General features: G+C 53.8%; 11 protein-coding genes across 11 annotated transcripts; 6 read left to right on the top strand and 5 right to left on the bottom strand.

Annotated features, from left to right (window-relative positions):
• The first annotated feature begins 44 nt into the window (after positions 1-44).
• EV422DRAFT_539207 (Cut8 six-helix bundle-domain-containing protein) lies at positions 45-1,594 on the top strand. Its single transcript, XM_053071041.1, has 2 exons — positions 45-707; positions 793-1,594. The coding sequence occupies exons 1-2, from the start codon at positions 341-343 to the stop codon at positions 1,272-1,274; spliced, it is 849 nt and encodes a 282-aa protein (XP_052923222.1). The 5' UTR covers positions 45-340; the 3' UTR covers positions 1,275-1,594.
• Positions 1,595-3,545, bottom strand: EV422DRAFT_539205 (uncharacterized protein). Its single transcript, XM_053071040.1, has one exon. It carries the CDS (start codon positions 3,174-3,176, stop codon positions 1,680-1,682), a length of 1,497 nt encoding a protein of 498 aa, XP_052923221.1. The 5' UTR covers positions 3,177-3,545; the 3' UTR covers positions 1,595-1,679.
• Positions 3,546-4,696: 1,151 nt separating this feature from the next.
• On the bottom strand, positions 4,697-5,507 carry EV422DRAFT_570027 (uncharacterized protein; the record flags this gene model as incomplete). Its single annotated transcript, XM_053072829.1, has 3 exons — positions 4,697-4,737; positions 4,805-4,867; positions 4,934-5,507. 3 exons carry the CDS (start codon positions 5,505-5,507, stop codon positions 4,697-4,699), a joined length of 678 nt encoding a protein of 225 aa, XP_052923220.1.
• Positions 5,508-5,718: 211 nt separating this feature from the next.
• EV422DRAFT_589963 (emp24/gp25L/p24 family/GOLD-domain-containing protein) lies at positions 5,719-7,480 on the top strand. Its single transcript, XM_053073514.1, has 5 exons — positions 5,719-6,091; positions 6,262-6,296; positions 6,379-6,680; positions 6,798-6,904; positions 7,006-7,480. The coding sequence occupies exons 1-5, from the start codon at positions 5,873-5,875 to the stop codon at positions 7,015-7,017; spliced, it is 675 nt and encodes a 224-aa protein (XP_052923219.1). The 5' UTR covers positions 5,719-5,872; the 3' UTR covers positions 7,018-7,480.
• Positions 7,342-9,963, bottom strand: EV422DRAFT_539199 (uncharacterized protein). The gene is made up of 5 exons (XM_053071039.1): positions 9,851-9,963; positions 9,656-9,709; positions 9,454-9,576; positions 7,935-9,101; positions 7,342-7,851 (listed from the first exon to the last, which is right to left on the bottom strand). The coding sequence occupies exons 1-5, from the start codon at positions 9,890-9,892 to the stop codon at positions 7,666-7,668; spliced, it is 1,572 nt and encodes a 523-aa protein (XP_052923218.1). The 5' UTR covers positions 9,893-9,963; the 3' UTR covers positions 7,342-7,665.
• Positions 9,964-10,791: 828 nt separating this feature from the next.
• On the top strand, positions 10,792-12,180 carry EV422DRAFT_499303 (manganese transport protein MntH; the record flags this gene model as incomplete). The annotated part of the gene is made up of 2 exons (XM_053068072.1): positions 10,792-11,448; positions 11,515-12,180. 2 exons carry the CDS (start codon positions 10,792-10,794, stop codon positions 12,178-12,180), a joined length of 1,323 nt encoding a protein of 440 aa, XP_052923217.1.
• A 2,652-nt stretch (positions 12,181-14,832) lies between these two features.
• Positions 14,833-16,421, bottom strand: EV422DRAFT_499326 (uncharacterized protein; the record flags this gene model as incomplete). The annotated part of the gene is made up of 7 exons (XM_053068074.1): positions 14,833-14,970; positions 15,048-15,272; positions 15,347-15,478; positions 15,565-15,720; positions 15,786-16,024; positions 16,089-16,252; positions 16,315-16,421. 7 exons carry the CDS (start codon positions 16,419-16,421, stop codon positions 14,833-14,835), a joined length of 1,161 nt encoding a protein of 386 aa, XP_052923216.1.
• A 355-nt stretch (positions 16,422-16,776) lies between these two features.
• Positions 16,777-18,684, top strand: EV422DRAFT_622094 (pre-RNA processing PIH1/Nop17-domain-containing protein). The gene is made up of 5 exons (XM_053074160.1): positions 16,777-17,188; positions 17,275-17,422; positions 17,490-17,633; positions 17,710-17,963; positions 18,032-18,684. The coding sequence occupies exons 1-5, from the start codon at positions 16,847-16,849 to the stop codon at positions 18,200-18,202; spliced, it is 1,059 nt and encodes a 352-aa protein (XP_052923215.1). The 5' UTR covers positions 16,777-16,846; the 3' UTR covers positions 18,203-18,684.
• EV422DRAFT_539178 (leucine rich repeat protein) lies at positions 18,668-19,893 on the top strand. Its single transcript, XM_053071038.1, has 5 exons — positions 18,668-18,949; positions 19,018-19,100; positions 19,189-19,257; positions 19,332-19,752; positions 19,816-19,893. Exons 1-4 carry the CDS (start codon positions 18,893-18,895, stop codon positions 19,615-19,617), a joined length of 495 nt encoding a protein of 164 aa, XP_052923214.1. The 5' UTR covers positions 18,668-18,892; the 3' UTR covers positions 19,618-19,752; positions 19,816-19,893.
• On the top strand, positions 19,424-20,859 carry EV422DRAFT_195799 (uncharacterized protein). The gene is made up of 5 exons (XM_053065248.1): positions 19,424-19,752; positions 19,816-19,893; positions 19,974-20,015; positions 20,086-20,245; positions 20,316-20,859. Exons 1-5 carry the CDS (start codon positions 19,668-19,670, stop codon positions 20,638-20,640), a joined length of 690 nt encoding a protein of 229 aa, XP_052923213.1. The 5' UTR covers positions 19,424-19,667; the 3' UTR covers positions 20,641-20,859.
• EV422DRAFT_195872 (Fusaric acid resistance protein-like-domain-containing protein) lies at positions 20,731-24,709 on the bottom strand. Its single transcript, XM_053065250.1, has 12 exons — positions 24,101-24,709; positions 23,872-23,992; positions 23,621-23,798; positions 22,921-23,555; positions 22,654-22,849; positions 22,344-22,595; positions 22,050-22,284; positions 21,900-21,973; positions 21,741-21,836; positions 21,648-21,681; positions 21,314-21,573; positions 20,731-21,220 (listed from the first exon to the last, which is right to left on the bottom strand). The coding sequence occupies exons 1-12, from the start codon at positions 24,494-24,496 to the stop codon at positions 20,821-20,823; spliced, it is 2,877 nt and encodes a 958-aa protein (XP_052923212.1). The 5' UTR covers positions 24,497-24,709; the 3' UTR covers positions 20,731-20,820.
• Between the last annotated feature and the right edge of the window lie 221 nt (positions 24,710-24,930).

Raw genomic sequence — 24,930 nt, 5'->3', positions numbered from 1 at the left:
CAGAGCACATCCGCCCCACTCGTAAAGCCAAGCAAACCAAGTGCTGGCTAAGTAATGGCCCTCAAAACGCAAGAACGACGGATTCGGCGCTGGCTAAGAAGCAGCATCACAAGCGCTATCAACAGCCCTTCGTAGACGCTTAACCAACTACTCTGCGCAACCTGTCTATACTTAGGTGGCTTTACCTCTTGCTGAACGTCTAACTACAACGCAACAACATAAAACCATTCCTTGCGCGAGACGTTCAGGCGTCTTTCCCACGACGACGAAATTGCGGACGCTCTCAGCAGGCCTCCACTGACAGCAGCAACAGCAGCAACACCCCCAGCCAAAAAGCATAATGGCGGACATGATGCTCCAGCACTCGCCAGCAAGGCCGCTTAGCCGGAAACGGAGAGCAAACGACGACATTCAGCCCTCCGGCTTTATCGACCCGTCCAGCCCGTTCGCTTCACCAAAACGAATGAGGAGCGGTGGAGTGAACCCCGAGCTACTGCAACGCCTACAGGAAGCCCATACATCCTCCCTCTCGCAACCGCCAATAAGGAAACTCCTCTCCATGCTGCCGAACGACCAGCTGGCTGGAATTATTTGCTCCCTAGTCGAACGACACCCGCAGCAGCATTCCGAAGTCCTTGGTTTAATACCCCGACCCTCTTTGACCACTGCGAGCTCCTTGCTCGAAAGATCACAAAAGGCTCTGATAGGTAATCAACGAGTCTCGAGGCGTGTGGAATGCCTGTTGGGAATTCTCCTCTATGTCGCTCTTGCCTAATCCTTTTCTTCCACCAGACGCTTTCCCATACCACAAAGACGGACCATCAACTACGAGTTACTCTTTCCACCGCGTACGACCGCAATTGGAAGAGCTGAAGGAAGTCCTGCTGTACTTCCTCGATTTCTTCGTCCTGCCAAACGCATATCCGATCGAGTTTCAACACGAATACCCCGCAAGCTCGTTCGGCTACCTGGACATCGCGACAACGCTTGTGCACAGACTTCCAGTCTGGCAAGACCCAGCTCACGACGACGTGGCACGAGGTCATCTGTACAGAAGATTGGGGCAGGGCTGGAGGATGGCTGTGTCGGAGGTGGCCCGAAGGACGAGGGAGGGGAAGATCTTTGGCGCCACCCCGGTTGCGGAGTGGGCGAAGAATCTGCACAAGCATTCTACGGAGGTTCAAGGGCAGTACGGGTTCAACGAGGCTTTCATAGAGTTCAAAGCGTCGCTTGGGTGGGCAATGGGCATGGACGCTGCCGGGCAGGTGGCTTGACAAAATCCGTGATGGGTTCACACCATCCTGTGTGAGTTTGTCCTTCCTTCCCTGTGGGACGGGCCACTGTAGAGCTGCCAACCTCTTGTTAAGCTGTTCAATGTCAGTCTTCCGTTTCCCCAAATTTTGTACGTCTATTTATCTCGGAGAAAACCATTTTCGGGCTTGATCATACCCCTCATACTTCGAAACATAGTTGTTCTTGGTTTCTTTATGCGAGATTCATATGAACTTTCCATTGGGCACCAAAAATCTGGTTTTGCTTTACATACTGGGATGGAAAACAGTGGGACAGCGAGATAGGACGTGAGGACAATGTATCTGTATTATGTCCATTATTGTAACATTCTATGTTCTCTACGTACGCAACGATGAGATACAATCTAAATATGCTTTTGATCCAATCTACTGAATACCAGCACGAGTAGCGAACTCGTTCATGAAGGTGTTTTTGGAGTCCATAGCATGACGAACCGCCTCAAACTTGGCGAAGTTGCCGTTATAACGGTCCCTAACCCCGCCCTGGAAGGTAACCTCCCTGGTCTTTCCCCAATGCGGGCGAGCGCCAAGCGCCAACAAACGGGCCTGGAGCGCATTCCTGAACTTCCCAATCTGGTTCTCGTTTGCTTCGGAGGTCAAGAACCATACCTCGATCCACACGGTACCCTGTCCCCACACGGCCGGGTCCGAGTCGGTGTTGAGCGCGAGGTACGCGGTGTCCTCCGCGGGCGCAAAGCGGATCTCCACGAAGGGCAGGGCCGCCGACACGCCCTTGATGCTGATGTCGATGTCGTGGTATTCCTTGAACGTGGCCTTTACCGCCGCGATGGCCTCCTGGTGACGCGAAATGGGCAGCGCGTACTCGTCGTCGCCAACACCGATGGGGAGCACGATCCCGAATTTGCCCATAACGCTGAGAATATCGCCATACACGGCCGAAACGCCGCCAATCACGTCCTCTTCCAACCCGACGACGGGGACGACGGAGCTGTTGGAGATGGGTGACGGGCAGAGGGCAAGCTTGCACGCGATAGCCTTGCTGAGCACATTGCGGCGGAAAGTCTGCATGGTGTTGGTGATAGCGGATCCGGAGGCCAGCGGACCGCTGTAGTCGTCGGCGTGGGACATCTTGGCAAGCGCGATGGTCTGGAAGGAGGGGATGTACCACCCGATCGTCCCGGCTTGTTTCTCGACGATTGACAGGAGGCCGTCGGCGATGGCGTCTTTGTCGGAGACGACTTCGAGACTGTATCGCATCTTGCGGGAGGGGTGCACGGCGTACTTGATGCGGACCACAACGCCGAGAAGGCCGAGGTTGGTCTTAATTGCAGCGAGTTTGTCGCCATCCGTGATTGTCTCCAGTTCTCCCTGAGGGTTGATGATGTCCACGGCCAACGTCGCGGCGGGCACAGTGATGGGGCCTCCGGTCGTCCACCCACTCCCGTGCGCACTGTTCGCCAGCGCGCCGCCGACGGTGATGAGCGGCCACGCGGGCGCCGCAAACCCATATGTCATACCCTCCTTCTTCAACGCAATCTCGAGCGCCCCAAAGGTCGTCCCAGCCTCGAAGTATGCCCACCCCTCGTCCTTGTTGATCGAAATGATGTTATGCAACTTGGTCATGTCGATGAAATCAGCGTTCTCCTTGCACAGGTTATCAGTGTACGAGTGTCTTGCGCCGACAGCTTTCACTCCGCGGCCGAGGGCGAGGGAGTTGCGCACGATCGCCTGGGCCTCCGCGACGGTGGTGGGCGTGTAGAGGTTGCAGACATGATTGCAGGTCTTGAAGAGCTGCCAGTTGACGAGGGCGCCCTTGTACTTGCAGGTGTCGGCGGGCGCCGCGTGCGCGAGGGGGAGGAGGCTCGCTGCTAGGAGGACAGTGTGCAGGATGTTGGAGACCATCTTTGCTTGGTTGCCGCTTGCGATGAGGGGGGAGGAGGGGTGCGAGAGCTGTGCTGGATCTCGAGGAGGAGCGGCATACCTTACGGTCTTTTATACTTCGGAAGCTGCCCGTCTCGACCATCTCGCACTTTATCCCACACCCTTCTTGCGTCACCCTCGGGAAAGAAAAAGCGAGCCGACGGGCTGTCCCGCAACCAAATATCCATCGCCCCGCAGATTTGCCCACTCTCCAGATCCTACGCACGCGCTCCATGTCCTATATGCAGCGAAAAACAACTTGCAAAGTTCGGCAAAGTCCTCCGTCCGTGACAACTGGCTGACGTAGCCTAGCGCGTGCAGAGCAGGATGTTTGGGATGTTTTCGCGTGAGCCACGCGTTGAGATGTCACCAAAAGCAAATTTGTATATGTATTAGGTTTGTCTTTTCCTGCTCGAAAACGATTGGTATTTCTTGACCGGATGCGAATGCTTCCGGTTCATGGTCAGCGCCATGCCGTGAAAGAGCTGGTAGTTGGCGGGACGATACGCAGGGGTTTCTAACTTGAGATGACGGCACTCCCGAACACCTTCTGACAGGCGATAAAAATTGTCATGACGCTTTTTTCATCATGCCCATGTTGTTCGGGATAATAAAATGTCCATTGCAAGCTCCCTGCGTTTGTTGTTTTTGGAGCGCATGATGCATTCCTGAGAAGACGTTCGCTCGAAAGTTTTGATACATTCGGGATGTATCGGCGCCGGTGCGGCAATACATCATCCGTCCTCTAATACTTTCGCCCATAGTGAACGGGACGCCGCTTGCCAACCAATCATGGCGTGAACCTAGCAAAAGCTCTTGGACAGCTGCATGTGCAGAAAGTCGAAGAGAGAAAGGAAAACTTTGGGGAAAAAAATTGTGGAGTACGAGGACCTTGGCCGATCATGACGCAACGGCCTGGAATCCTTAACCCTTTTTACTCCAACCCGCAGGTAACCCTAACCCAACCTTTCACTCTCAACCCTAATGTCAGTTGTCATAACCCTAACCCTCCCCACAACCATAAACCCTGTCCCTAACCCTAGTCTCCCAAACTAATAATCCTTAACCCTAACTCCCTCGCTACATGCACTTTGGATGGACGGCAGCAGAAAGAATTGACCCGTTTCGTAAACGTGCAAAATCGGTGGCATCATGATTTTTTGTGATGCTGTGTCTAGAGTCTATATTACTCTACGTAGAGTTGGAATCATCGCAATAGCCACAGCCTGAATTATCGCAAAAGCCACGGCCGCTGCGGGCCTGCACGTGTGCGTCTCCTCTCCGTCGCCTGAGCGAGTGTCCCCGACCATTCCGGCAGGTTTCGTGGCTTTCGAATGGCATGAATCGAATGAATATACAGCTCCTCATGCACGAGCGATATCATCGAGCTGGAAAATCAATCGTTTTCGCAAACCGATCCATTCGGGTATAGTCGCACGTTCAAAAGCGTATTGGCCTCGGAGTCGGGAAGAGAAGCACCCATGCATGCGAGGGCTTTGCGCTCAGTAGCAGCACCAGCAGTCGAAGGGACATTGTGGAGTATCTGAGGGGGCGGAGGTATTAGCAAGACGTTTGTGATTATCTTCAAGAGGAAATGACCTGGCACTCACCTCCGCCTTTCCCAATGGCCAATTCATCGGTGGTGAACACTCCAAACCCATCATCTGTCCGTCCTGTAGTGTAAGCAGCGTCAGCATCAAGCTCCAAGCAAGCCATTTTAAAAGTTAGGAGACACGTACTTGTTGCAATCAACCCCCGAGAATCACCAAACGCATCATTCGGCGGCTTCACAAAGGCCCCACTCCCACTCCCACTACTAAACGTCGGGTCTTTGAACTCGATCGTCTCAACGACAGGTTTGGGTCGCGTCGTTCGCGCTTCAGCGACCCGCGCCCGGATCTCCTTCTCGTCCGTGATGTTTTCAAACACCTCGTCGTCGTCAGGCCCGTCCTCGCTTTCCGCACCACTATCATCATCATCCTCCTCCTGTGGATCCCCTTCTTTTTTCTTTGAGTCTGCTATCAATGGCGCTACCGCTTTCCCAGCACTTGAAACCGTATCCGCGCTTTCAGCCGCCTTCCCTTTCTCTTTCTCCTTTAGCCTTTTCTTCTGATTTCTGCTTAGTTTCGATGGGACTGGCAGGGCGGGGATAGCGAACCCGTCGGCGTCTATTTCTGTTTTCGGTTTCTTGCCGCTAAAGATATCGTCGATTTCGCTGGTGCTTTTTCGTTTTGGTGGTGGTGGTGCCTGTGCGGCAGTGGAAGAAGAAGGTGTTGCCGAGGAGGCCGGTGTTTTTGTGAGAGGCGTGGGCATTCTGAGACTTTTTTCGAAGCGGGTGCCTGGTAGCAACGGAAAAACACTGCTACTGCGAAGTTAATTGAGGAGGAGGGAATTCCTAGGAGTATGGGTTTTCGATATAGGGAGTTGTTCAAGACTAGGGGGGACATAGGAATGCGACGGCAGTTTGGGAAAAAGGCAGGGAAAAAGGGGAAAGGCCGTGGACGCGTTGTCTTCCTGTGGGGCGTCTCGCTTTCTCGTGCGGCTGCCTTTGCATTTGCGCAAGATTGCCAGCGGTCTCGTCGTAACGCAAAGGACTGCACTCCGGCGACCGGCCACCCAGATAACCCTTGCTTCACACCACTTGCCCTCCCCGCATACCGCCCCCGACAACCGCTATAATGTCAAGACCCACCCAGCCACTCGCGTCCCAAATCCTCCTCGTCCTCGCTGCCGCCCTCCTCCTCCTCACATCACCATCCCAAGCGCTAAAGTTCGACCTAACCGCATCACACCAGCCAGGGACGCAGAGATGTATCTCGCAGAATATCAGGGAGAAGCAGCTGGTGGTCGTTACTGTGTCGGTGCCGCACGGGGATCACCAGAAGGTTGATTTGGAGGTATGATAAAGGAGTGTGCTGGGCAGTGTGGGTGGGAAAGAGAGTGGGCAGGGGAGGGATGGTGTGAAGGCAGAGAGGAGAGGTGTGATTATTAGAGAGTGTTGCCAGAGCTGCGAGTGGGAAGAACAAATGTTTGAGGCATGCACTCACCATTGCGCCATCTTCCACAGGTTTTCGACGAAGGCCCCCACGCAAACAAATACTGGTAAGATCCCCCCCCCCCCCCCCCCCCCCCATCTCTCTCACATCCTTTTTCCACCTCACCACCCCCCATCCCCCCATCCCAGGCACAAACTCGACATAACCGACGACCAAAAATTCGCCTTCACAACGCACGACGAAGCCGACGTGCAATTCTGCTTCACCAACACCGTCAGCCCCGGGATCAAGGTCACGCAGGAGCTGAAACGGTCCATCGCCCTGCACGTCGACACGGGCGCTGAGGCGCTGGATATGAGTGATGAGTTGAAGAATAAGAAACTGAAGCCGGTGGAGCTTGAGCTGATGAGGTTGGAGGCGCTGTTGCATGATGTTATTGATCAGATGGAGGAGTATAAGGGGAGGGAGTCCGCTTTGAGGGATGTTAATGGTGAGTGTGTGCGTGCGTGCGTGTGTGGCGGGACACCTATGGGTCTTGGGCTCATGATCTCCATTCAATGCGATGCGCGCCTGGGCTGATATGTACCGACTCCATTGTTGCTTACAGAATCGACAAACTCGCGAGTGAAATGGTTCAACACGTTCACAATCATCACCCTTGTCGCATCGGGAGTCTGGCAGATTGCATATCTGAGGAGCTACTTCCAGGCAAAGGTTCGTAAGACGCCAATCAGACGATGGCTTCCTGCATCCCGCGCTGCATCATTTCAGTGTACTCGAAATCTGACTACATCTCTTCTCGACGCGCCCAACAGAAACTGATCTGATCCCTCTTGGCCTGACTGAGTGCCTGTTGTCGTCGATCGATATATAGACATGATTTTTATTATACACCAACTGCCTCAATCTCTCACCCGCCCTGCCCACCCGCTCCAACTCGATTTGCTCTTTGCCAGGCCGTATGAGCCGCGAGCGGGGAACGAAAGCTGCCTGATGATATCGGCAACCATGAGACATTCTGAAAAGCCATCTTAGACGCCTGTACACATATCCAACCACACCCAAAAGTCCCACGGAACCATCTCATCCAAACAAACGTATTTTCATATCATTTCCAAATTTCTATAAGGGTAAAAGAGACACACAAGAAGAAAAGTACAAAAAGAGGTTTTGGGGGGGGGGGGGGGGTGAAAAGGGACACTGCCACATGGGATTCGAGTTTGACAAAACCCGAATCCCAGAGAGAGTAGTACTTTGTGATACAATAAGCAGGGGTAGTGGGAAAGAGTTCCATGAGGATTAAGGGGGGTGGCCGGGTATTAGCGGTCCACAGAGTCGTTTTTTGGGGGGTGTTGGGTGTTGTTTCGAAGGGTGTGAGACGGGGGTGGGGAATGTGTTGGGGATATGGATTTGGTGGTCGGTTTGTCCCGAAGAAGCGAGCGAGAATTCATGTTTGGGTGGTCGGAGGGAATGCGTTATTTGAACATGGTCTTGAACTGAGAGGGGGGTGGGAGCGAGGGGGATGTTAGATTGGGGGCTTTCCAGGCGTAAACTCGAGAGCTACGAGGATAGGTCCGAGAACGTACCTTTTTCCAGAACCCGGGCTTCTTACTGGGGCTCGCCGCCGATGGGGAGGTTACCTTCGACGCGGACGTGTTGGACTGTGGGCGGGCATAGGAACATTAGACCGTTAGTCAGATAGGGAGTCTTTCACAGGCTTCAAAATCATTATGGTGTTTCTTACGTGAGTTGTCTCAATGCTAGGCTTGGGTGTTTCCAGCTTAGCCTCCTCCACTACCGACGTCGTGCGTTCAGGCGCCGCAGGGGCGGGCGTTTCCGGTTCCTGAGCTGGGACTGCAGGTTCGACGGGTGCGGCGGCGGCGGTAGTGGTATGTGCGGGTTCAATGGGCTCAACAGCGGCGGGCTCAACAGCGGCGGGTTTGGACTCGGTAGCAGGGGTTTCGGGGACAAGTTCGGGGGTTTTGATTTCAGCAGCGGGTGTGGGCGCGACGACGGGGGTAGGTTCTTCAACGACCGGCTTGTATTCCTCAACCGGGGCTTGCAGAACAGCGGCAGGAGCGGCATCAACGGGGGGAAGGGCGAGGGTAGGTTCCACAGCCGGCAGGGACGCGACGGACGATTCGCGGGTGGACTCAACCACGGGGTTCTCAACCGCCAGTGTGGAGGTCGCGGGTACATCCTGGTCGAACGCCTTGACAGCCTCTTCAATAGTCTCCGCTTCAATGATGGTCGTCTTGACCTCCTTCGTGATCACGTGCACATCTCCCGGCTCGTCAACGATGGCGCCGTCCGAAGAGGTTGTGGTGAATGGGACGGTGAACGGTTCGATCTCGGGGGTGTCGAGCATGGGGGCAGCAGAGGTGGTGGTGTTGACGGAGGTCGTGACGTGCTCCAGTTTGGGTTCGGGCACAGTTTCAGCGACGGGGAGGGGCGCGGGAGCGAGGACCTCTGCGGTGGCGAGGTCGATGACTTTGGGCTCGTGAGCGGCGACGACGGGGGCTGCGTCCTGCACGGCCTCCGTTTCGATGTGCGTAGGTTGCACGGGCTCCTCACGCTCTACGACCTTCTCGGGGGTAGAATCCACAGTTTCCACGTGGCCCTGGACCTCATCGACGGTGGCGATGCTGGGCTCGTCAACGGGGTGCGGGTGGGCAACCTCCTCGGGTGCTGCCACGACAGGTTCCTCGGTCTTTGCGACTTCAGCGTGATGTTCTCCGGGGGCCTCAACGCTGGTAGGTTCTGGAACGACGACGGGTTCCTCCTGGGGCTGAATAACGATACCGGCGCTGTTGGAGATCACGTCAGGGATGGAACCGGCAGAGACGACATGGGCGGGAACGTCATCGACAATCACGTCTTCCGGGAAAACAAAGAAGTTGTTTTGGTTGCCCTATGAACCGACAGTATGGATTAGTTGCTCGTCATCACCAAGTCTCACGTCGCATGTCCGAAGCGAAGTGAAGGTTGGTTGGGTGGTTGAGTGTATGGGTGGTTGAAACGATACCCTGCTCGCTCCGCTCGCGACGAGGAGGTTGGGCTACGTGGTTAGGGGAGTCTTGCGCCTTTGACGCAATGTGGTGCTCGCTTCGCTCGCACAAGATCTGACGCTCGCTGAGGCCCGCTGGGAACCGTGGTTAGGGGAGGATTGCGCCTTTGGCGCAACGTGGCTCGCTCCGCTTGCGCTTCGCTGTAGCTCGCGGCTCGCAGTCAATATCACGGCTCGCTCCGCTCGCGCAACTCACCGACTCATCCGCCTCAGTGGGGTAGTTTGTAGCGTTCCTCCAGTCACCGTCGACGACAAACTTGAAGACGATTTTTGTTCCCGGAGCGCGCTCAAGTTTAGCGCGAAACACACCGTCCTCGCCCTGTGTTGCAACACGTCAAAAGAGCAGATCGCGGGCGCGGACTTTCAAATGGCTTTCCGTGACTGAACACCCAACCCACCTTCTCAGCGACGAGGTCCTGGGACCAGTCGATAAAGTCGCCAGTAAGCACGACCTGTCATGGGTTGATGCGCACAGAATGGGAGAAGAGAACGATCCGTTAGCACGTCTGTGGGCAGGTTTTGTTTCCACGATCACGCTCCATTGCTGTCTGTCCCACTGGCCCTTCACGTTCCCAGTGAGGACGAACACGTACGTTATGACCGCCCTCTTTCCACTCGAACGTCTGGGAGACCATAGTTTTCTCTGGGTAGGTTGATTGAGAGGTAGGTGTGAGACTGAGGGGAGCGGGGGGGGGGGGGGGGGGGGTGTGGGAGTGGTGGTTGGCGAGAGTTCTCTGAGAGTTCTCTGACCACTTTTTCCGGAGAGGGGCTTTCTTGCGCGGTGCGAAGAGGGCAGGCCGCTAATCAAACGCGTCCCTTTCCTCTCTCTCTAGTACTAGTATTACCCAAGGCGTCAATGCAGCCAGTGTTACTTATCCACCCACCACATTCCTAACGGGTGCGTAATGGGGCCCTCTCCGCGCGTTCTCGAATGGATTCAATTCCAAAACACGTCCCTCGTTCTCCTGTTCTCCGCCGACGTGCTCCGGTTTCCTCCGATGCGCCAGAAACCATAAATACGCGCAACCCCCCCCCCAACTCCAACTCGTCATTCCCCACGGGCAGTGCTGCACTTTTCCCAGTTTCCCACGAGAACCCGTATATGCCAAGAAGCGATCTCGGTCGTCGCCACAGACAAGCCGTAAGAGTTACCTGAAACCTATCCGCCTGCGGAACGAGCACTTCCAAGCGCCCAGCAGCACTATCCAACCGACCCCTAAACCTGAACTTCCCACCAACCCCCCAGTGCGGTTGAAAAGCCATGAACAAACCAAGTATAGTACCGCCCCCATCCGCCTCCGGCGAGGAATCCCAGCCCTCTCAGCCGTCGTCTCTAGACGTAACAAGTCCTCGTCACGCAGAAGCTGCGCTAGGCGCGAGGGCACTACGCGACGCAAACCAAGTAGGCGGAGGCACCGGAGTCGCCACTACTGCTGAAGACTTTGTCGTGGTGGAGGAGGATGGGGATCTTGAGAATATTCGCACACGCACATGCAAGGAAGGCAGCATGGAAGATCCTGGACTCAAAGAAATCATGATTCATGGCCCGGGACTTCCTTCGCCATTCGTCGCTTCGCTTGGCGGCGCTCCCGAGACCCCTTGGTACCGAACTCTCCTAAGATTCATTGGTCCGGGGTCCATGATTGCCGTCGGCTACATGGACCCCGGAAACTGGGCCACCGACCTGAGCGGTGGTTCCCAGTTCTACTATAATCCCTTGTTTGCGATTCTCTTCGCAAGCACCGTAGCCATGCTCCTGCAGTCCCTAGCGGTGAAGGCTGGCCTCGTGACCGGTAAAGACCTCGCGGAGCTGTGCAGGCACAGTTTCAATCCTTGGGCGAACTTCTTTCTTTACCTGACCGCGGAGGCCGCGATTATCGCCACCGATCTTGCCGAAGTCATTGGCGCCGCGATAGCGCTGAACCTCTTGTTCAAATGCCCTCTACCGTGGGCTGTGGCTATCACCGGTTTGGACGTGTTGATCATCTTGTTTGGCTTTGGGCCGAAATACTTGCGGTGGTTCGAATTCGGAATCATGGCGCTGGTTGGGATTATCGGTGTGTGCTTCGTTGCATTGCTGATTAAGGTCGGACCCAACTGGGGAGACGTCTTTGAGGGCTACATCCCGCATAGGGAGCTGTTCACTAACGGTGACCAGCTATGGATCTTCATGGGAATCGTTGGCGCCACGGTTAGTTCCGTTATCCAAAATCTTGCAATCCTTCTCCAGGAGACTTAACCGCGTCTGTCATTCTAGATTATGCCGCACAACCTGTTCCTGCACACTCACTTGATCCAATACCGCTACAGTCAAACAGCACCAGCCACTCTACTGCCCACCGGAACCATCGTTCCCGAGGCCTTTGAGAAGGCCGACGCCCCCTTAGCGCGACACCACATGAAACTCCTCCCAAAGACAATCAAATACACCACAATCGACTGCATCCTCTCCCTGACCTACGCCCTCTTCATTAACTCCGCCATCCTCATCGTCGCCGGAGCAGCCTTCTACACCACCGGCAACACGCAAATCGCCACCCTCCACGACGCTTACGATCTGCTTGGCAAGCTGCTTTCACCGGCATTTGCCGTCATTTTTGGAATCGCGCTTTTGGCATCGGGGCAAAGCTCCACTATCACGGGGACGATCGCGGGACAGGTTGTCATGTCGGGGTTCTTGGGCTCGCGGTTCAGGGTTAAGCCGTGGGTCCGCCGCCTTGTCTCGCGGGGCTTGGCGCTTATCCCCGCTCTGGTTGTCGTCCTCGTTAAAGGGTCGAACGGCCTTGATGAGCTTCTGGTCGTTAGTCAAGTCATCTTGAGCGTCCAGCTTCCGTTTTCTATATGGCCGTTGATCTGGTTCACGTCTCGCAAAGGTGAGGGGTCATCCTGGATTTATTCCATTCGACTTGACACGACATACTGACGAAAGCAACTCTTCACATTTCACAGCCTACATGACAGTCAAATTCCAAGCGGACAGCAGAAACGAACCCACGACGCACAACTACGCAAACAACTACTTCACGATCGCTATCGCTACCCTCTGCGGGCTCATCATCACTGGACTCAACGTCGTTATGCTGATCGCTGTTGGCAAGCCTGACCTTTTTGGTGCGTCGGATTGAGGCGTGCTTTTCTGGCTTTTTTGCGGGGATGCAGTGATGCCTTGTGTTGTGAGGGAACCCATAAGGTGATGCCTGGGTGGCTAGAGCTCGTGGTCAAAGGACGTGCATGGGTTTCACTGCCTGCTCCGGTCGTCTTTGTATATAGAAAGGCATATCTGCCTGAAAATCAGATTTTTTTTTCGATCTTCTGGAGAAGTTTTCTTCTGATTGCTGTGCTTTACCTCAGTGGAACGGTTGTTCTAAGCTTGCCGGGAGCCAGGAGGGGTCGGGGCGGAAGCTTGAGCCCGCCGGCGATAGGTTGTAAATCGTGAGCAGCGGGGAAGACGGGCAGGAAACGCGAGCCTCTGGAACGCGTGCTCCTCTAGGTGCTCCTGCATCCCTCTCCACCGTGGTTCGAAATGGGTTCGAAAACACACTTTTGGTTAAACCCCGGAAGGCATCCCCTACGCTATTCTATTCAAGAAACGCCTGTACATAATACACATACCCACTGAAGCTCCCCTCCTCTTGTTCCGACCCTCCGCCGTCGCCGGAAAGAAGAAATGTCGGTCTTACTGGAAACTTCGCTAGGGGAGATCGTCATTGACCTCGAAGTCGACAAAGCCCCGAAAGCATCGACGAACTTCCTCAAACTGTGCAAAATCAAGTACTACAACTTTGTCTTGTTCCACTCTGTGCAAAAGAACTTCACGGCGCAGACTGGGGACCCACTGGGCACGGGGAAAGGCGGTGAGTCTGTGTGGGGGTGAGTAGGATCGTTTCAAAGGGCAATTGCATGTTTTTGAATGGAGGTTGAACGGTCTCTCCTTTTTCCCAGTGTGATACAGGGCCCGTCTCGAAGATACTTCACACCAGAAGTCCACCCAAAACTCAAACACAAGCGAAAAGGCACCGTCTCGTTCGCCACAACCGAATCCGACGCAAGCGGGGCAGCCGTCGCCGGGTCCCAGTTCTTCATCACCCTCTCCGAAAACCACCTCGACTACCTCGACGGCAAGCATGCAGTCTTTGGGCGGGTCGTCGAAGGCCTCGATGTCCTCGACCAAATCAACGCCGCAATAGCCGACGAAGACGGCCGACCCTACCGCGACATCCGAATCAAACACACCATCGTCCTCGACGATCCCTTCCCGGACCCACCGGGGCTAATCATCCCGGACCGCTCCCCCGTGCCCACCGAAGAGATGTTGAAATCCGGCCGGATCGGCGAGGACGAGGAACTGGTCCCCGACTTACCCCCCGAGGAGCTGGAGCGGCGGGAACGGCAGGAGGAGGCGGCGGCGCGGGCGTTGACGTTGGAGATGGTTGGGGATTTGCCGTTTGCGGAGATTAAGCCGCCGGAGAACGTGTTGTTTGTGTGTAAGCTGAATCCGGTGACGAGGGATGAGGATTTGGAGCTGATTTTTTCGCGGTTTGGGACTATTTTGAGGTGGGTGTTGACGCTGTTGAAAGACCGGTTTTGCTTCGTGGATTTCGTAGAAAAGGCTGATTTGCATCGTATATTCAGTTGCGAAGTGGTGCGCGATAAGAAGACGGGAGACTCTTTGTGCTACTCCTTTATCGAGTTTGATAACAAGGAATCCTGTGAAGAGGTACGGGCGAACGATGGACTGTGGAGCCTCAAGATGGCGGAACGGTATTGACATGCAGCAATCCCATAGGCCTACGTCAAAATGGACAACGTCTTGATAGACGACCGCCGAATCCACGTTGATTTCTCACAAAGCGTTTCCAAACTCCACACCGACTTTTTGAGTAAGTTCCGCCCCCCGATACTTTACCTTCCACCCAGCTCCCTTCCGTCTAACCACGTTTCTCTTCACCAATCTCCAGTGGGGAAACGCACCAAATTCAACACAGACTTTGGCGGTCCCGCCCTCGAACGCCGCACCCGCTACCGAGGCGGCGACGGCCACGGCGACGAGTCGTACGACCTCGTATTCGAGCATGCCGGCGATCTCGAAGGCGAGAAACAAAAGAAAAACGGGGGATCCCGAAGTCGGCCTGACGAGCGCGCGAACCAGAAACCTGAGATGGATAGACGGCGTGAGGAGGTGACGTATAGGGACAGGGTGGGAAGGGCTAGGGAGAGTGATAGGGAGAGAGAGGATAGGAGGCGGAGTGGAGGTGAGGGGAGTAGGAGTGGATATAGGAGACGGAGCAGGAGTAGGAGCCCAGACCGGAGAGACAGGGGTAGACGGAGCCCCGATCGGCGGGATTGGGATAGGGATAGGGATCACCGGCGACGATAGGGGATTGTACAGTATTTATGTGCATTTCAGTTGGAGTGGGCGTTCCCGTGAATGCATGATTGCTCGATGAGCCAGGTCGTCAGCCATCGGACGGAAATGATGCGCGGATCGATTGGATATTTATATTTTGTACAATCCATCATTACGCATTGGTCAGAAAGGGTACTCGGCAGGTGACGAAAACAACAAGGTTGCTATCTATTGAGCAAACATGTCCGCCGCGCCTTCCTCGGAAATCAGCACCCGCTCCCGGACTTTGGCAGACCAGTCCGTAAGACGGTCACGGATGCTCTCAATCTGATTCCTGTCCAGGACGCGGGGTTGGACCCAAGTGACCTGCCAAAAGCATCATTCTTCAGTCCGCTGAACCTTCCTGTGTGAGCCGGCACGAAATCTGAAGCCTGTAAACGTACCATAACCACCTGATCAACCTCATCAATCTTCCCCTTGATCAGTCCCAAACTCAACGCCTTCATAACCAAATGCTCAGCCTCCTCATTCAGCACCCTCGTCTCTTTCGAGATCTCGCCAAAGGTCATGCGGCCCCTGGACTCTTTGCTGCGCTTGAAGACTGCTTCTATCAGGGTCATGAGGCACAGCTTTTGGCGGAGGAACGGGACGGAATTTACTAGGAGGGGCTAAGAAGGGGATGTAAAGTGAGATACGGTATTTGCGGGTTTAGTAGAGATGGTTGTGGGAGTGGGGTAGATACCTGTTTCAGGAAGTCACCGCTGCGGCTCAGTTTGTCGAATGCGTCCATGTCGCCGCTGTTGAAGCAGAAGAGCATGTCTCGGAGCCAGCCGTAGGTGGTGCCCTTGAGAGAGTCCAGGATGGAATGTTGCAGCTGCATGTGCGCTAGACATTTAGCCCCAGCCTGATTGTAACAGCATCCGGATTGCTCTCGTTCAACACTTAATGCTTGGTACCCACCAATTCTCCAAAGTTGTACAGGCCCTCTCCAAGCAGCGCACTGATAGCAAGTTCATACGCCCTCTCCTGCTTGTCGATCGGGCTCAGTTCGTCCAAGGAGATGGACGACAAGTAGAGTAGCGCGTTGTGGTAATACTGGGGATACTGCGCCTTCGCCTAGAAACAAAATCACGAAGTAAGCCGATGACCTGCCAAACCTAGTCCCATCCATGGTTGACTACCTTGTAGTAAGCGGCAGCAACGCGGTAGAAGCTAGCATTTATGACAGGCTCCGTTCCAGGCAAGTCGTCCAAAATCTTCTCGCATTCATCGATGGCGGTTTTACATCCTTCCAAATCTTCTGCAACCAACTTGTACCACGCTGCCTCCATGCGCGCCAGAGTGTACGCATCGCGGCTCTCTGGTTTGTCCTTCAGCTTTTCAACTTGGCGGTCGAGGAACTCCAGTGCGGCCTTCGAATCTATGTCCGAAACGTCAATTTTCGAACGTCTATAGGCTTCCTGTCCGGTATCTCATCTACACACCCTTCAATTCTCTGCTGGCTTTCGTCAGGAATTTCACCAGACTCAGCTTGTTCATCTTCTTCTCCCAATCGATAATGAAGTGCTCGTACAAGGGAATCAGGTGTGGCCCAGACCCCGGTTGGGCAATGAACGCCTCCAGGGCTAACGTCAACTGATGCCATAGCCTAGAGTAGGAATCCAAGTCAGTTATGGGGGTTTCAGCATCGTTTGAACGAGTCCAGCTTACTTCTTGTCGTAAAGATCAATAAACCGGACGTAATAGTCCCGCAATTGCGCTGGCACCTTCTGCTGCTCAGCAGACAAGAACGCCGTGACGTCCCGGTCGATGTCCATTACTTCGATACCCATGACTTCTGCGTGTGAATCGGTTTGCGCTGTTGGTTCGGTTTCAACTTCAACTTCTGGTTCTTCTTCGGCCTCGGGTTCTGTCAGAAGTGGGGCTTCCAAATCCTGGACGATTTCGACCTCTTCTACCGGTGGCTTCTCAGGGAATCTCCCACGACGGCGACGGAACAGAGTTATGAAGACTCTGCGCGCGAAGTTGAAGAACTGCGGACGAGGCTTCTCTTCGCGAGCAGTGGCCTGATCTTTCGAAGATGGGGCAGTTTGCGAGCTGGATGAGCTGGATGTTTTGGACTTCCTGCTAAGCGAGAACGCGAAGACCAGTTTGTCCATCGAGTTGCGCGTCATATGAAGGGGCTTTCTGGGGTTGGAAGACGACATTGATACGAATTCAACCTCGTAACACAAAATCGACAATGACAATCGAATCCCTCCTAGCGAGCATCACGTCGCCCTCAGGCGGTTCAACCGGCAGCAGCGTGGCAGACTCTCACCCCAACCGAACCGACTCCGATGACCCTGAACTCGTCAAACTGCTCTCCCAAAATGACGCCGAGCTCAGCAAGCTCATGTCCGAGCTATCGAAACGGGTCGGCGCTGCGACAGATCAGGACGGTGTTGGGGCTGGAGGGAAGGGACTGAAACTTACGGGGGACGGATCGGCACCGTCGCCGATGCATGAAGTTATGCCTGAGCCGGGGTTCGTGGTGAAGACGCACAATACGGTGAAGGTGGACGACTGGGGAGTAGGGTTGAAGGTACTTGTCAGAAAGCCTGGGCAGGCGTCTGGGAAGCAGCGGGCCCATGGATGAAGACGAACTGGTATTGATTGTGTCAAAAATAGGTGTTCATCAACATCTGCCACAGCCCAAACATCCCTGCCCCGCCCCCAGCAACAAAAGAGGAGATCGTGAAAGCACTGAATGCGGAAGATAATGCGGCGTATAAGGTCCCATTGAGTTTGAGCTCACCTAGGCCTGATCGGGATAAATGTACGTGGTCACTTGAGGCACGGATGATGAACATCGAAGAATAACTAATTCAGGGTTTCTGACACAGCGGGCAAAACGTGCTTGGTGTTCGATGCATGCGTCAACACGGATCCACTGGATAAGGCCGCTGAAGACGGAGACTTCAAGCTGTTCTTGATTGAGCTGGCGTTGGAGTGGGTGGAAGAGAAGTATAAGTTGCAGCTCAGTCGAGGTGCGTGGTCAGGTTTTTTGGTAGGCTGAGAGGGACACTGGAGAATTGTTGCTGACTTCTCCTCGGGATGATGCAGAATTCACACTTCCGAAGATGGCATCAAAAGGTCGCTTATCGAAACACATCATCCGACGAGCCAAACGACCGATTATCGCCGAGGTGGATAGACCAAATGGATCGAAATCTGCAGCGAAATCAACCGCCCCGACACAATTGAAACCGACGGCGATGAAGACACTGCACCTACCACGTCCCAAGTATGACATTGTCCGCGAACCACCAACGAGCACGCCTGAGTTCTTGATCGTGGAAATTCAGCTCCCTGGCGTCGTAAGTAGCGTTACGACTCATCTTCTCGTCATCCCTCCTATACACTGACACCCGATCTCTGATAACAGCCAACAATGAAAACAACAACGCTCGACATTGAACAATCCCGCCTACTCCTGCACATCCCCAACCACTTCGCCCTGGACATCGATCTTCCGCACCCGATCGATGTCGCGGAAGGCGGCGCGCAGTTTCATCGCGGGGATAAGGTGCTAACTGTTACGTTGACCGTTAAGTGAGGGATGCAGATAAACATCGGATATACCACCTCGTCCTTCTACCGACCTTCTTCGCTGAGCACCTGCTCTGCATCTCATGTGTGCTTACCTTGGCCGGCACAGAGGGCAAGCCCTTGCGGTGACCGAAACAGGATGCGGCGTACCGAAAGACTTCCAACTGGATCAAATGCCTTACCTCAACTCGGAGCGAACTTTGAACCCTTGATGCGCATGACGGATATAGGAAGTCATCACCATCTGATTGCGTAATGCATGGTTCGAAGTACTGCAGCATCCTATTTCGCGTTGCCGGCGTCTCTCGGAGTTGGTTCCTCCAAAGCCTTCCCATCAATTCGTACTATCCAGCGGTTTGCAAGCTTCAATGCGATGGCTGGAAATAGGGTGCTTAGTCTACTTTGTATCTTGAATGAACAATGTTGGTGACATGCCTCGCGAAATAGACTGCAGCTGGCAATGGCATTAGCCGATAGGTTTCCTCAGGTGCTTCATTCAGCGTTTCCTCAAACATCGCATGTCCACGAGTGGACATGGACGGGTGCAATTGCCACACCTTCCGCGAATTTCGACACCGCGTTTGTTGTCGGAATTTCGAAGTTGAGGCACATTTTGCCAGTGCCGAAGTGCGTTTACACGAAACTAATTGGACCATACAGTTATATACCGTTACTCCAAGCCGTGAAACATTCCAAAATGGTGTTGATGAAGCCAAAGAAACGTGAGGATGAACTAAAGGCCGCAGGCGGAGACGTAGGTGGAATACAACGAGCTCTCAGTAAAAGTTTCCATCATCGGAGATCCAACCCAATCGCTTGCAGATCGTGTCCATACGGCATCAGGAGCTTCAGGCTATTCCGCAGAGTATCCTTGGCGCCAGAAACTTGGTAGTTCTGAATTTGAGGTAGATCGAGTAAACGAGGCAGAAAGAAGTTGCTTGCAATTATCCGACAGAATGCCCCCTGAAACCTCTGGACTGGGTTCTGATCCAGCAACAACAACCTGACCACTCTCCCTTCGGAAATCGGATATCTGAAAGGGTTGCGTATTCTCCATTTAAGGTGAGGGCATCTCCGCTCGCATTGCGGCTTCATAGCACAAATCTTTACCGATTCAAAACCTCCACCCCTGTCAGCTTCAACAACCTCACGAGTCTCGCTCCCACCTTCGCGCAGCTCTATCTCCTCGAGGTTCTGTCACTCGGCGGAAATCGCCTGACGACATCAGCGATCGAAGCTGCTTCGTTGGACAAACTGGGCGGACTGGCGCGACTGAACCTGACGAACAATTTGCTTGATGAGGTTCCGAAATCGATATGTGAGATCGATACGTTGGTGCATTTGGCCCTTGGAGGGAATGCGATTGGGAGTATTCCTGATGAGATTATCAAACTGAAACAGCTGGTAAGTAACCTTGCTTAATCAACGGGCCTGTAAGAAACGCTTTATGCTTAGAAGGAGATCTTCCGGTGATGTGCCAAAAGCAATTCCTCGGCATGAATAACAACCAGTTGAAAACCATAAACAAGGTCGTCGCTCAGCTCCCGTCGCTTTCAGGTAAGAGACGGCGAGGATGTTGACATGCGTTCTCGAAGGCATGGAGCTCAACATCCTGTCCAGGAATCTCTTTCGCGGGAAACCCATTGACGGATGCAAAATCGGAATCGGTCGAGCTGAGCAGCATCGTTTCGGTCATACGTACGGATGCATCTTCTGTAAATGTACTGTTTTCACGTTCCAATCTCATCTGTTGTTTGAAAAACCTCTTGTGGCTGTAGATGCATTCGTAGGGGCAGAGGACACCGAAAGCGATGGCACAGGTATGTATGCACCGTCTTCACTGTCCCACCGGAGCTTCGCCACTGACGTTCTCCTCCAAAAACTCATCAGCTGCTGCAACAGTAAAAACGGAGACCCCAGCGCCTGTGATCAACATCGTGGATAGGAAACCAGCCCCGACGCCCATCATCACATTGCCCGCACCCGTTTACCCGCCTGAAAACAGGCTAAGTGGGCCAGGGAGTGACTATACGCTCTCTGCGTTGTCGAGGTATGCATACCATGTCGCTTTGTGGGGACATCCCACTGATGGATACTTAACACTGAACATCCGTTATCAGCATATCCGAGTCCGACCGTATGACATTGGCAGGCGAAGACAACCTCTCCCCCGGTGGTCGCACCCTATGCGCCGATTTGGGCACGCCGGCACAATCCTCAACGCCAGAAGCCTTCGATTCCGACCCAGCGCTACCGAAGTCGTCCCCGCTACGCCAGGATATTTCAAAGTTTGTGCACGGAACACCCACGAGCCCTATGAGCCCTATGAGCCCTTTCGGAGCGTTCGGCTTGGTCGAAGGATCGGTGACGGTGGGGTCTGAGACGGAAGCTGGGCAGGGGCTTTCTCGGAGAGCCGCTTCTCAAGATTCCATGACGCACTCGTAAATCAACTACAAGTGACGTTGCTTCTTTTTCTGCTCGTCGAGCTATGTATTTCTACATTATCATGATCAGAAGCTATCAGTTGCTATTTGTATGGTTGCTTGCTCTCATCCCTCGCAATGTCTAAGCTCTTCACTTCCCTAACGCGGTACCCCACCCTTGTGCAAAAACGTGAATGCTGACTCAATCCTCCGTATCCCACTCCTTCGCCGCCTCCTCGGAATCCGCATTCGGCCCTCCCAGCGCCATAACCCCAAACAACTGACAACACACCCGACCCAGATTCTCCAGCTCCCTCACCACATCATCCATCCCCATCACATACGCATAATAATAAATGTACGCCGGATCTTCCACCTCTGCCACGACGCGCGGCTGCACGGCCGGTAGTGTTCGAATCGCGTTGATGAGAGCTTCGCGGTCTCCGCGGGCGTCGGGGAGTTGTGGTGGCAACGGGAAGCGGAGGAGGAGGGCGCCGGAGATTAGGTAGAAGTAGAGAAGGATTGTGCCGATCATGCGCTGTCGCTTCTCCTGGACGGGTGCGATGAAGCTGGCACGGATTGAAGTGAATCCTGCTTTCGTTCTATTTAGACATTCCGCATAAGCGTTAATGTGAGATCAGCGAGCAGGTATTATAACCACACATTAGGGACGTTGGGAAAACCGCCTCACTTACAAACCAAACCGCATGGAAACAAGTCGATCCAGGACCCGTGTGCAGGAATCGATCATTTGTCCATATTGCTCTTTGGGAAAGGCGCCTTTCAATCTTGGCTCATGTACCGCATCCTGCAGAAAGGTACGCAACTCCGCAAGCGACACGCGAAGCGCAAATTCTTCTTCGAGGAACTCGTGTAGATCTGTCCGTGATGGAAGTGCCGAGGAGTTGAATAAGCCAATCAGACGAGAATATAAGGATCCAATGTCGAAAATCGTCTAGTGTTGAAGATTGAGTAGAAACGTTGGGTGATGAGTCAGTCACGATATCTGGAGCACAACATCCGTCTTACATTTGACAGCCCAATCCGTAAGGCCTTCCTTGCCCTGTGACGACAGAAGTTAGTTTGCCCGTGCCCGAAAGGGGAGTCTCGAGGGCGCCTTACGTGAACGGCCAGATGTAGTAAGACACAAACAGTCCGATCAGAATGCCGATCGTTACTGAGAAGCCCCGACGTAGTGCAATCTCATATATGGTGTAACTATGAAACGTGCGGGACAGGTTAGCACCCTTCAAATGGCCAGGTTTTGCGATTGACACTCACTCTTTTCCGGAAACGGGGTCTACTTGTCCCGTGAAATCATTGAGCAGAATGATGTTGAAAGTAAAGAGAAAGATCTGGATGAAGGAGACGGCGTCATTCAGTTATCCCAGGTCGCATAAAAACAACACCAACGCTGAGTATCGAACGCACCTGGCCGATTCTGGGATACGCCGTCTCCAGAAAGACGTACATCCCGATGAATCCAAAAAAAGCGCTCATCAACAGCATCCCTATCGCATTATCGTGAAACAGCATCCCTGATATTATCGCAGCTGCGATCCCACCGAACGTCCCGGCTAGGCGCCATAATCCTGCGGCGTTGGTCCCGCCAACGGATGGTGTCATGACTGTGACGAATGAAACCAGGGCCCAGTGCATTCGGAAACTAATGAAGCAGGGATGAGAAAGTCGTGATTCGATACGCTGAAAGCATCGACGACTCACTCGTAGAAAGTAGGCTGTGTGCTGTCTATGAAGGCAGGTACGGAAAGTAGAGACACGACCAATGCGGTCTTGAGTGCAAACTTTGCTTCGAAGTCTTTGAAAGAAGAGAAGAGCGTCCAAATTCGTAGCGCCAACGGTTTCTTTTCGGACTGATCTTCGTCGTCATCGAGGGTGAGAGCGGCTGGCATGGAGAACCCACGAGAGATCCTTCTGCCCTCCTTGCCAGATCGTTTTGTTGGGCGGTCGTATAATCTGAGGAGAGGGGGGTTGGATCAACACGATACTGCAGGAAAGCACACGCTTCACTCACTGCTGTCGTGGTGCCTTTTTGACCTCTTTGTCCTTCCAATGAATCCACACCGAGCGAAACAACCAGCGCATTTTTCCCATCCGCCGTCGGTCGAGCACTTCGCGCTTGAGCTCCTCGACAGCTACGACTAGCCGCGCCAGCTCTTTGCCGACCTCCATCAGTTCAAAGACGAAGAAAAAGAGGAGGAAGACGTCCTCTACGGAAAGAGATAGAAGTCAGCGCTCCGTGCGTAGTGAATGCGCGCGAAATCTGCTCGCACTTCCTCACCATGCACATTTTGGTAGATGTGAACCAGTACGCGTCTCTGATTCTCGTCGAACTCGTCAAGGGCAGCTCCAAGCTTCTCGAACAGATTCTCCAGTGCGGGCAGCACATAGTCAGCGTCACGGGCGTTCCGCGACGGGCTGCTGAATATCGTCTCCAAAAAAGCAAGACTCTGCTTGCAGGTCACCACAAGTTGACGCAGAGACTTCCCCATTGCCGTCATGAACTGGACTAATGCCTCATTGTCCTCCTGCTGCGCTATTATCCGGTCAACCTCGGTGATGCTCGCCTGCAGACCACCCAAATGCTGGCAGAGTCGCTCCGAGGAGTCAAAGATGGAACGAAACTGATGCCTGTGCAAGAACACGCTCGTCGTGGGCTCAAAGTTCACTTCGAATCGAGATTTGCTTAGTCGCAGTAGCATCTCCTGATTGTCTTTCAGCGACTTTTCCAGTTGATCGTGCTTTGATGTGAGGGATTGAAGGTCGATCGCAACGTCGTCATGGGAAGCAGACGGGGTTCCAGGAGCAGGGGAATCCACGAAGGCTTCCAGTCTCGACTCCGCATCCAATGAGAACGTGTGAGACAGAGCTTCGAAAAACGATCGCATCGTGTTGAAGCCTTTCGCAATGTCCGATCTACCAAAAGCTTTTAATCCGCTTGATACCCGCACGAATGTTGTCAACGTCCAAGGCTGTCATACCTGAGGACAGATGCCGCAGTCTGCGGTCGGATTAAGCAACATCCCAGGAAGCTGATTAGAGTGCCGGCCGACAAGGCAATCGCGGTTCGATAGATGTTGCCCTGCAAGTGATTCAAAGATTCCTCGGTAGAAATCTGTGTAATCGTCACGAATGTCAAGATATGCGTCATGGCACAGCCTGGAAGATGGGTCATTAGCCCGAAGCTTGAAGATGTTGCATAGGTAGCGATTCCAGTCCCATTGGAACATGCCTGTAGCTATCGCAGGTCGCCTCACTGCGTATTTAGCACGTGTGAATGCCGTCGCTAAAGTAGTCAAGAAAAGCACCCCTAACGCTATGGCGTGCGCCTCGACCTCGTTTTGCTCTCCCTCCTGGTTGCCAAATGGAGGAATTGGTTCAGTCGTACGTAAGGTGTGATCTTCGGCCTTATCTTTCGCAGAGAGTTCCTCTGCCGTGTTCCATCAATCAACGCTTCCCACCTGGTAATGAATGGCAACTTGCGTGCAGCCAGAAGCGATGACGAACCCCAGGCCCAATCCAACAATACAACATATCATCGCCTCTATCATAGCACCAACGGTGCGAGCCGGATGAAAATAAATGACTGCCGTGCTCAGTAGGTAGCTGGACCCCTGCAGCCTGCTGTTCGTGAACTCGGGAAGCATCGCACTGGTGGCAAGAAGGTAGGTAGCGGTAGCTTTGACTGTGGACTCCGTGAACATGCTCTTCAAGGCTGCCCATGCTCTCTGGGCGATACTGTTTTCTCTTCCATGCTGCGGAGAGACGATATACACCCTTTCTCCGAGTTGGGGCTGCCCTTGCTCGTCGAGCAGCGGAACGTGATCGCTTTCCAAAGAGGGTCTCATTCTGTTCATTGCTGACTCGGCCAGGCCTTCGCCGGAGTCTTCTTGCTTTTGTTCCCAGAGACAACCGACAGACTGACGAACAGACAAGTATGCGAGCAGGACCCAGAGCCACTGTTTGGATGGTCAAAGCAGCTCCTGTATTCAAAATGTGCCAAGAAAAAGAGAGAATATGGAGGGCGAAAAAGCGAGTCGTGGCTTGAAATCGAACCTCACACTGAATCGTTGGATTCTGATGAAACGCGTGGGCAAGACACGGTGACACTCTGCGGACGTGCTTTCGCCGGAGGAGCGAGATAGGGCTCAGGGAGGTTAGGGGCACGAGCTCGGCTCGTCCGCTCGGTTATGGGCGCTACGCCAACGGATATACTGGAAAGCACATTATGCCCACCGTCAAATGGGAATAAATGTGCAGTTGCGCCAGCCACATTTGCATTGAGAAAGTG

The sequence above is a fragment of the Fimicolochytrium jonesii genome (assembly GCF_025526975.1).
Source record: "Fimicolochytrium jonesii strain JEL569 chromosome Unknown EV422scaffold_23, whole genome shotgun sequence".
In the NCBI taxonomy this organism is placed as follows: domain Eukaryota; kingdom Fungi; phylum Chytridiomycota; class Chytridiomycetes; order Spizellomycetales; family Powellomycetaceae; genus Fimicolochytrium; species Fimicolochytrium jonesii.
Note: the sequence above shows the minus strand (reverse complement) of the source record. Positions and strands in the feature narration are given on the sequence as shown.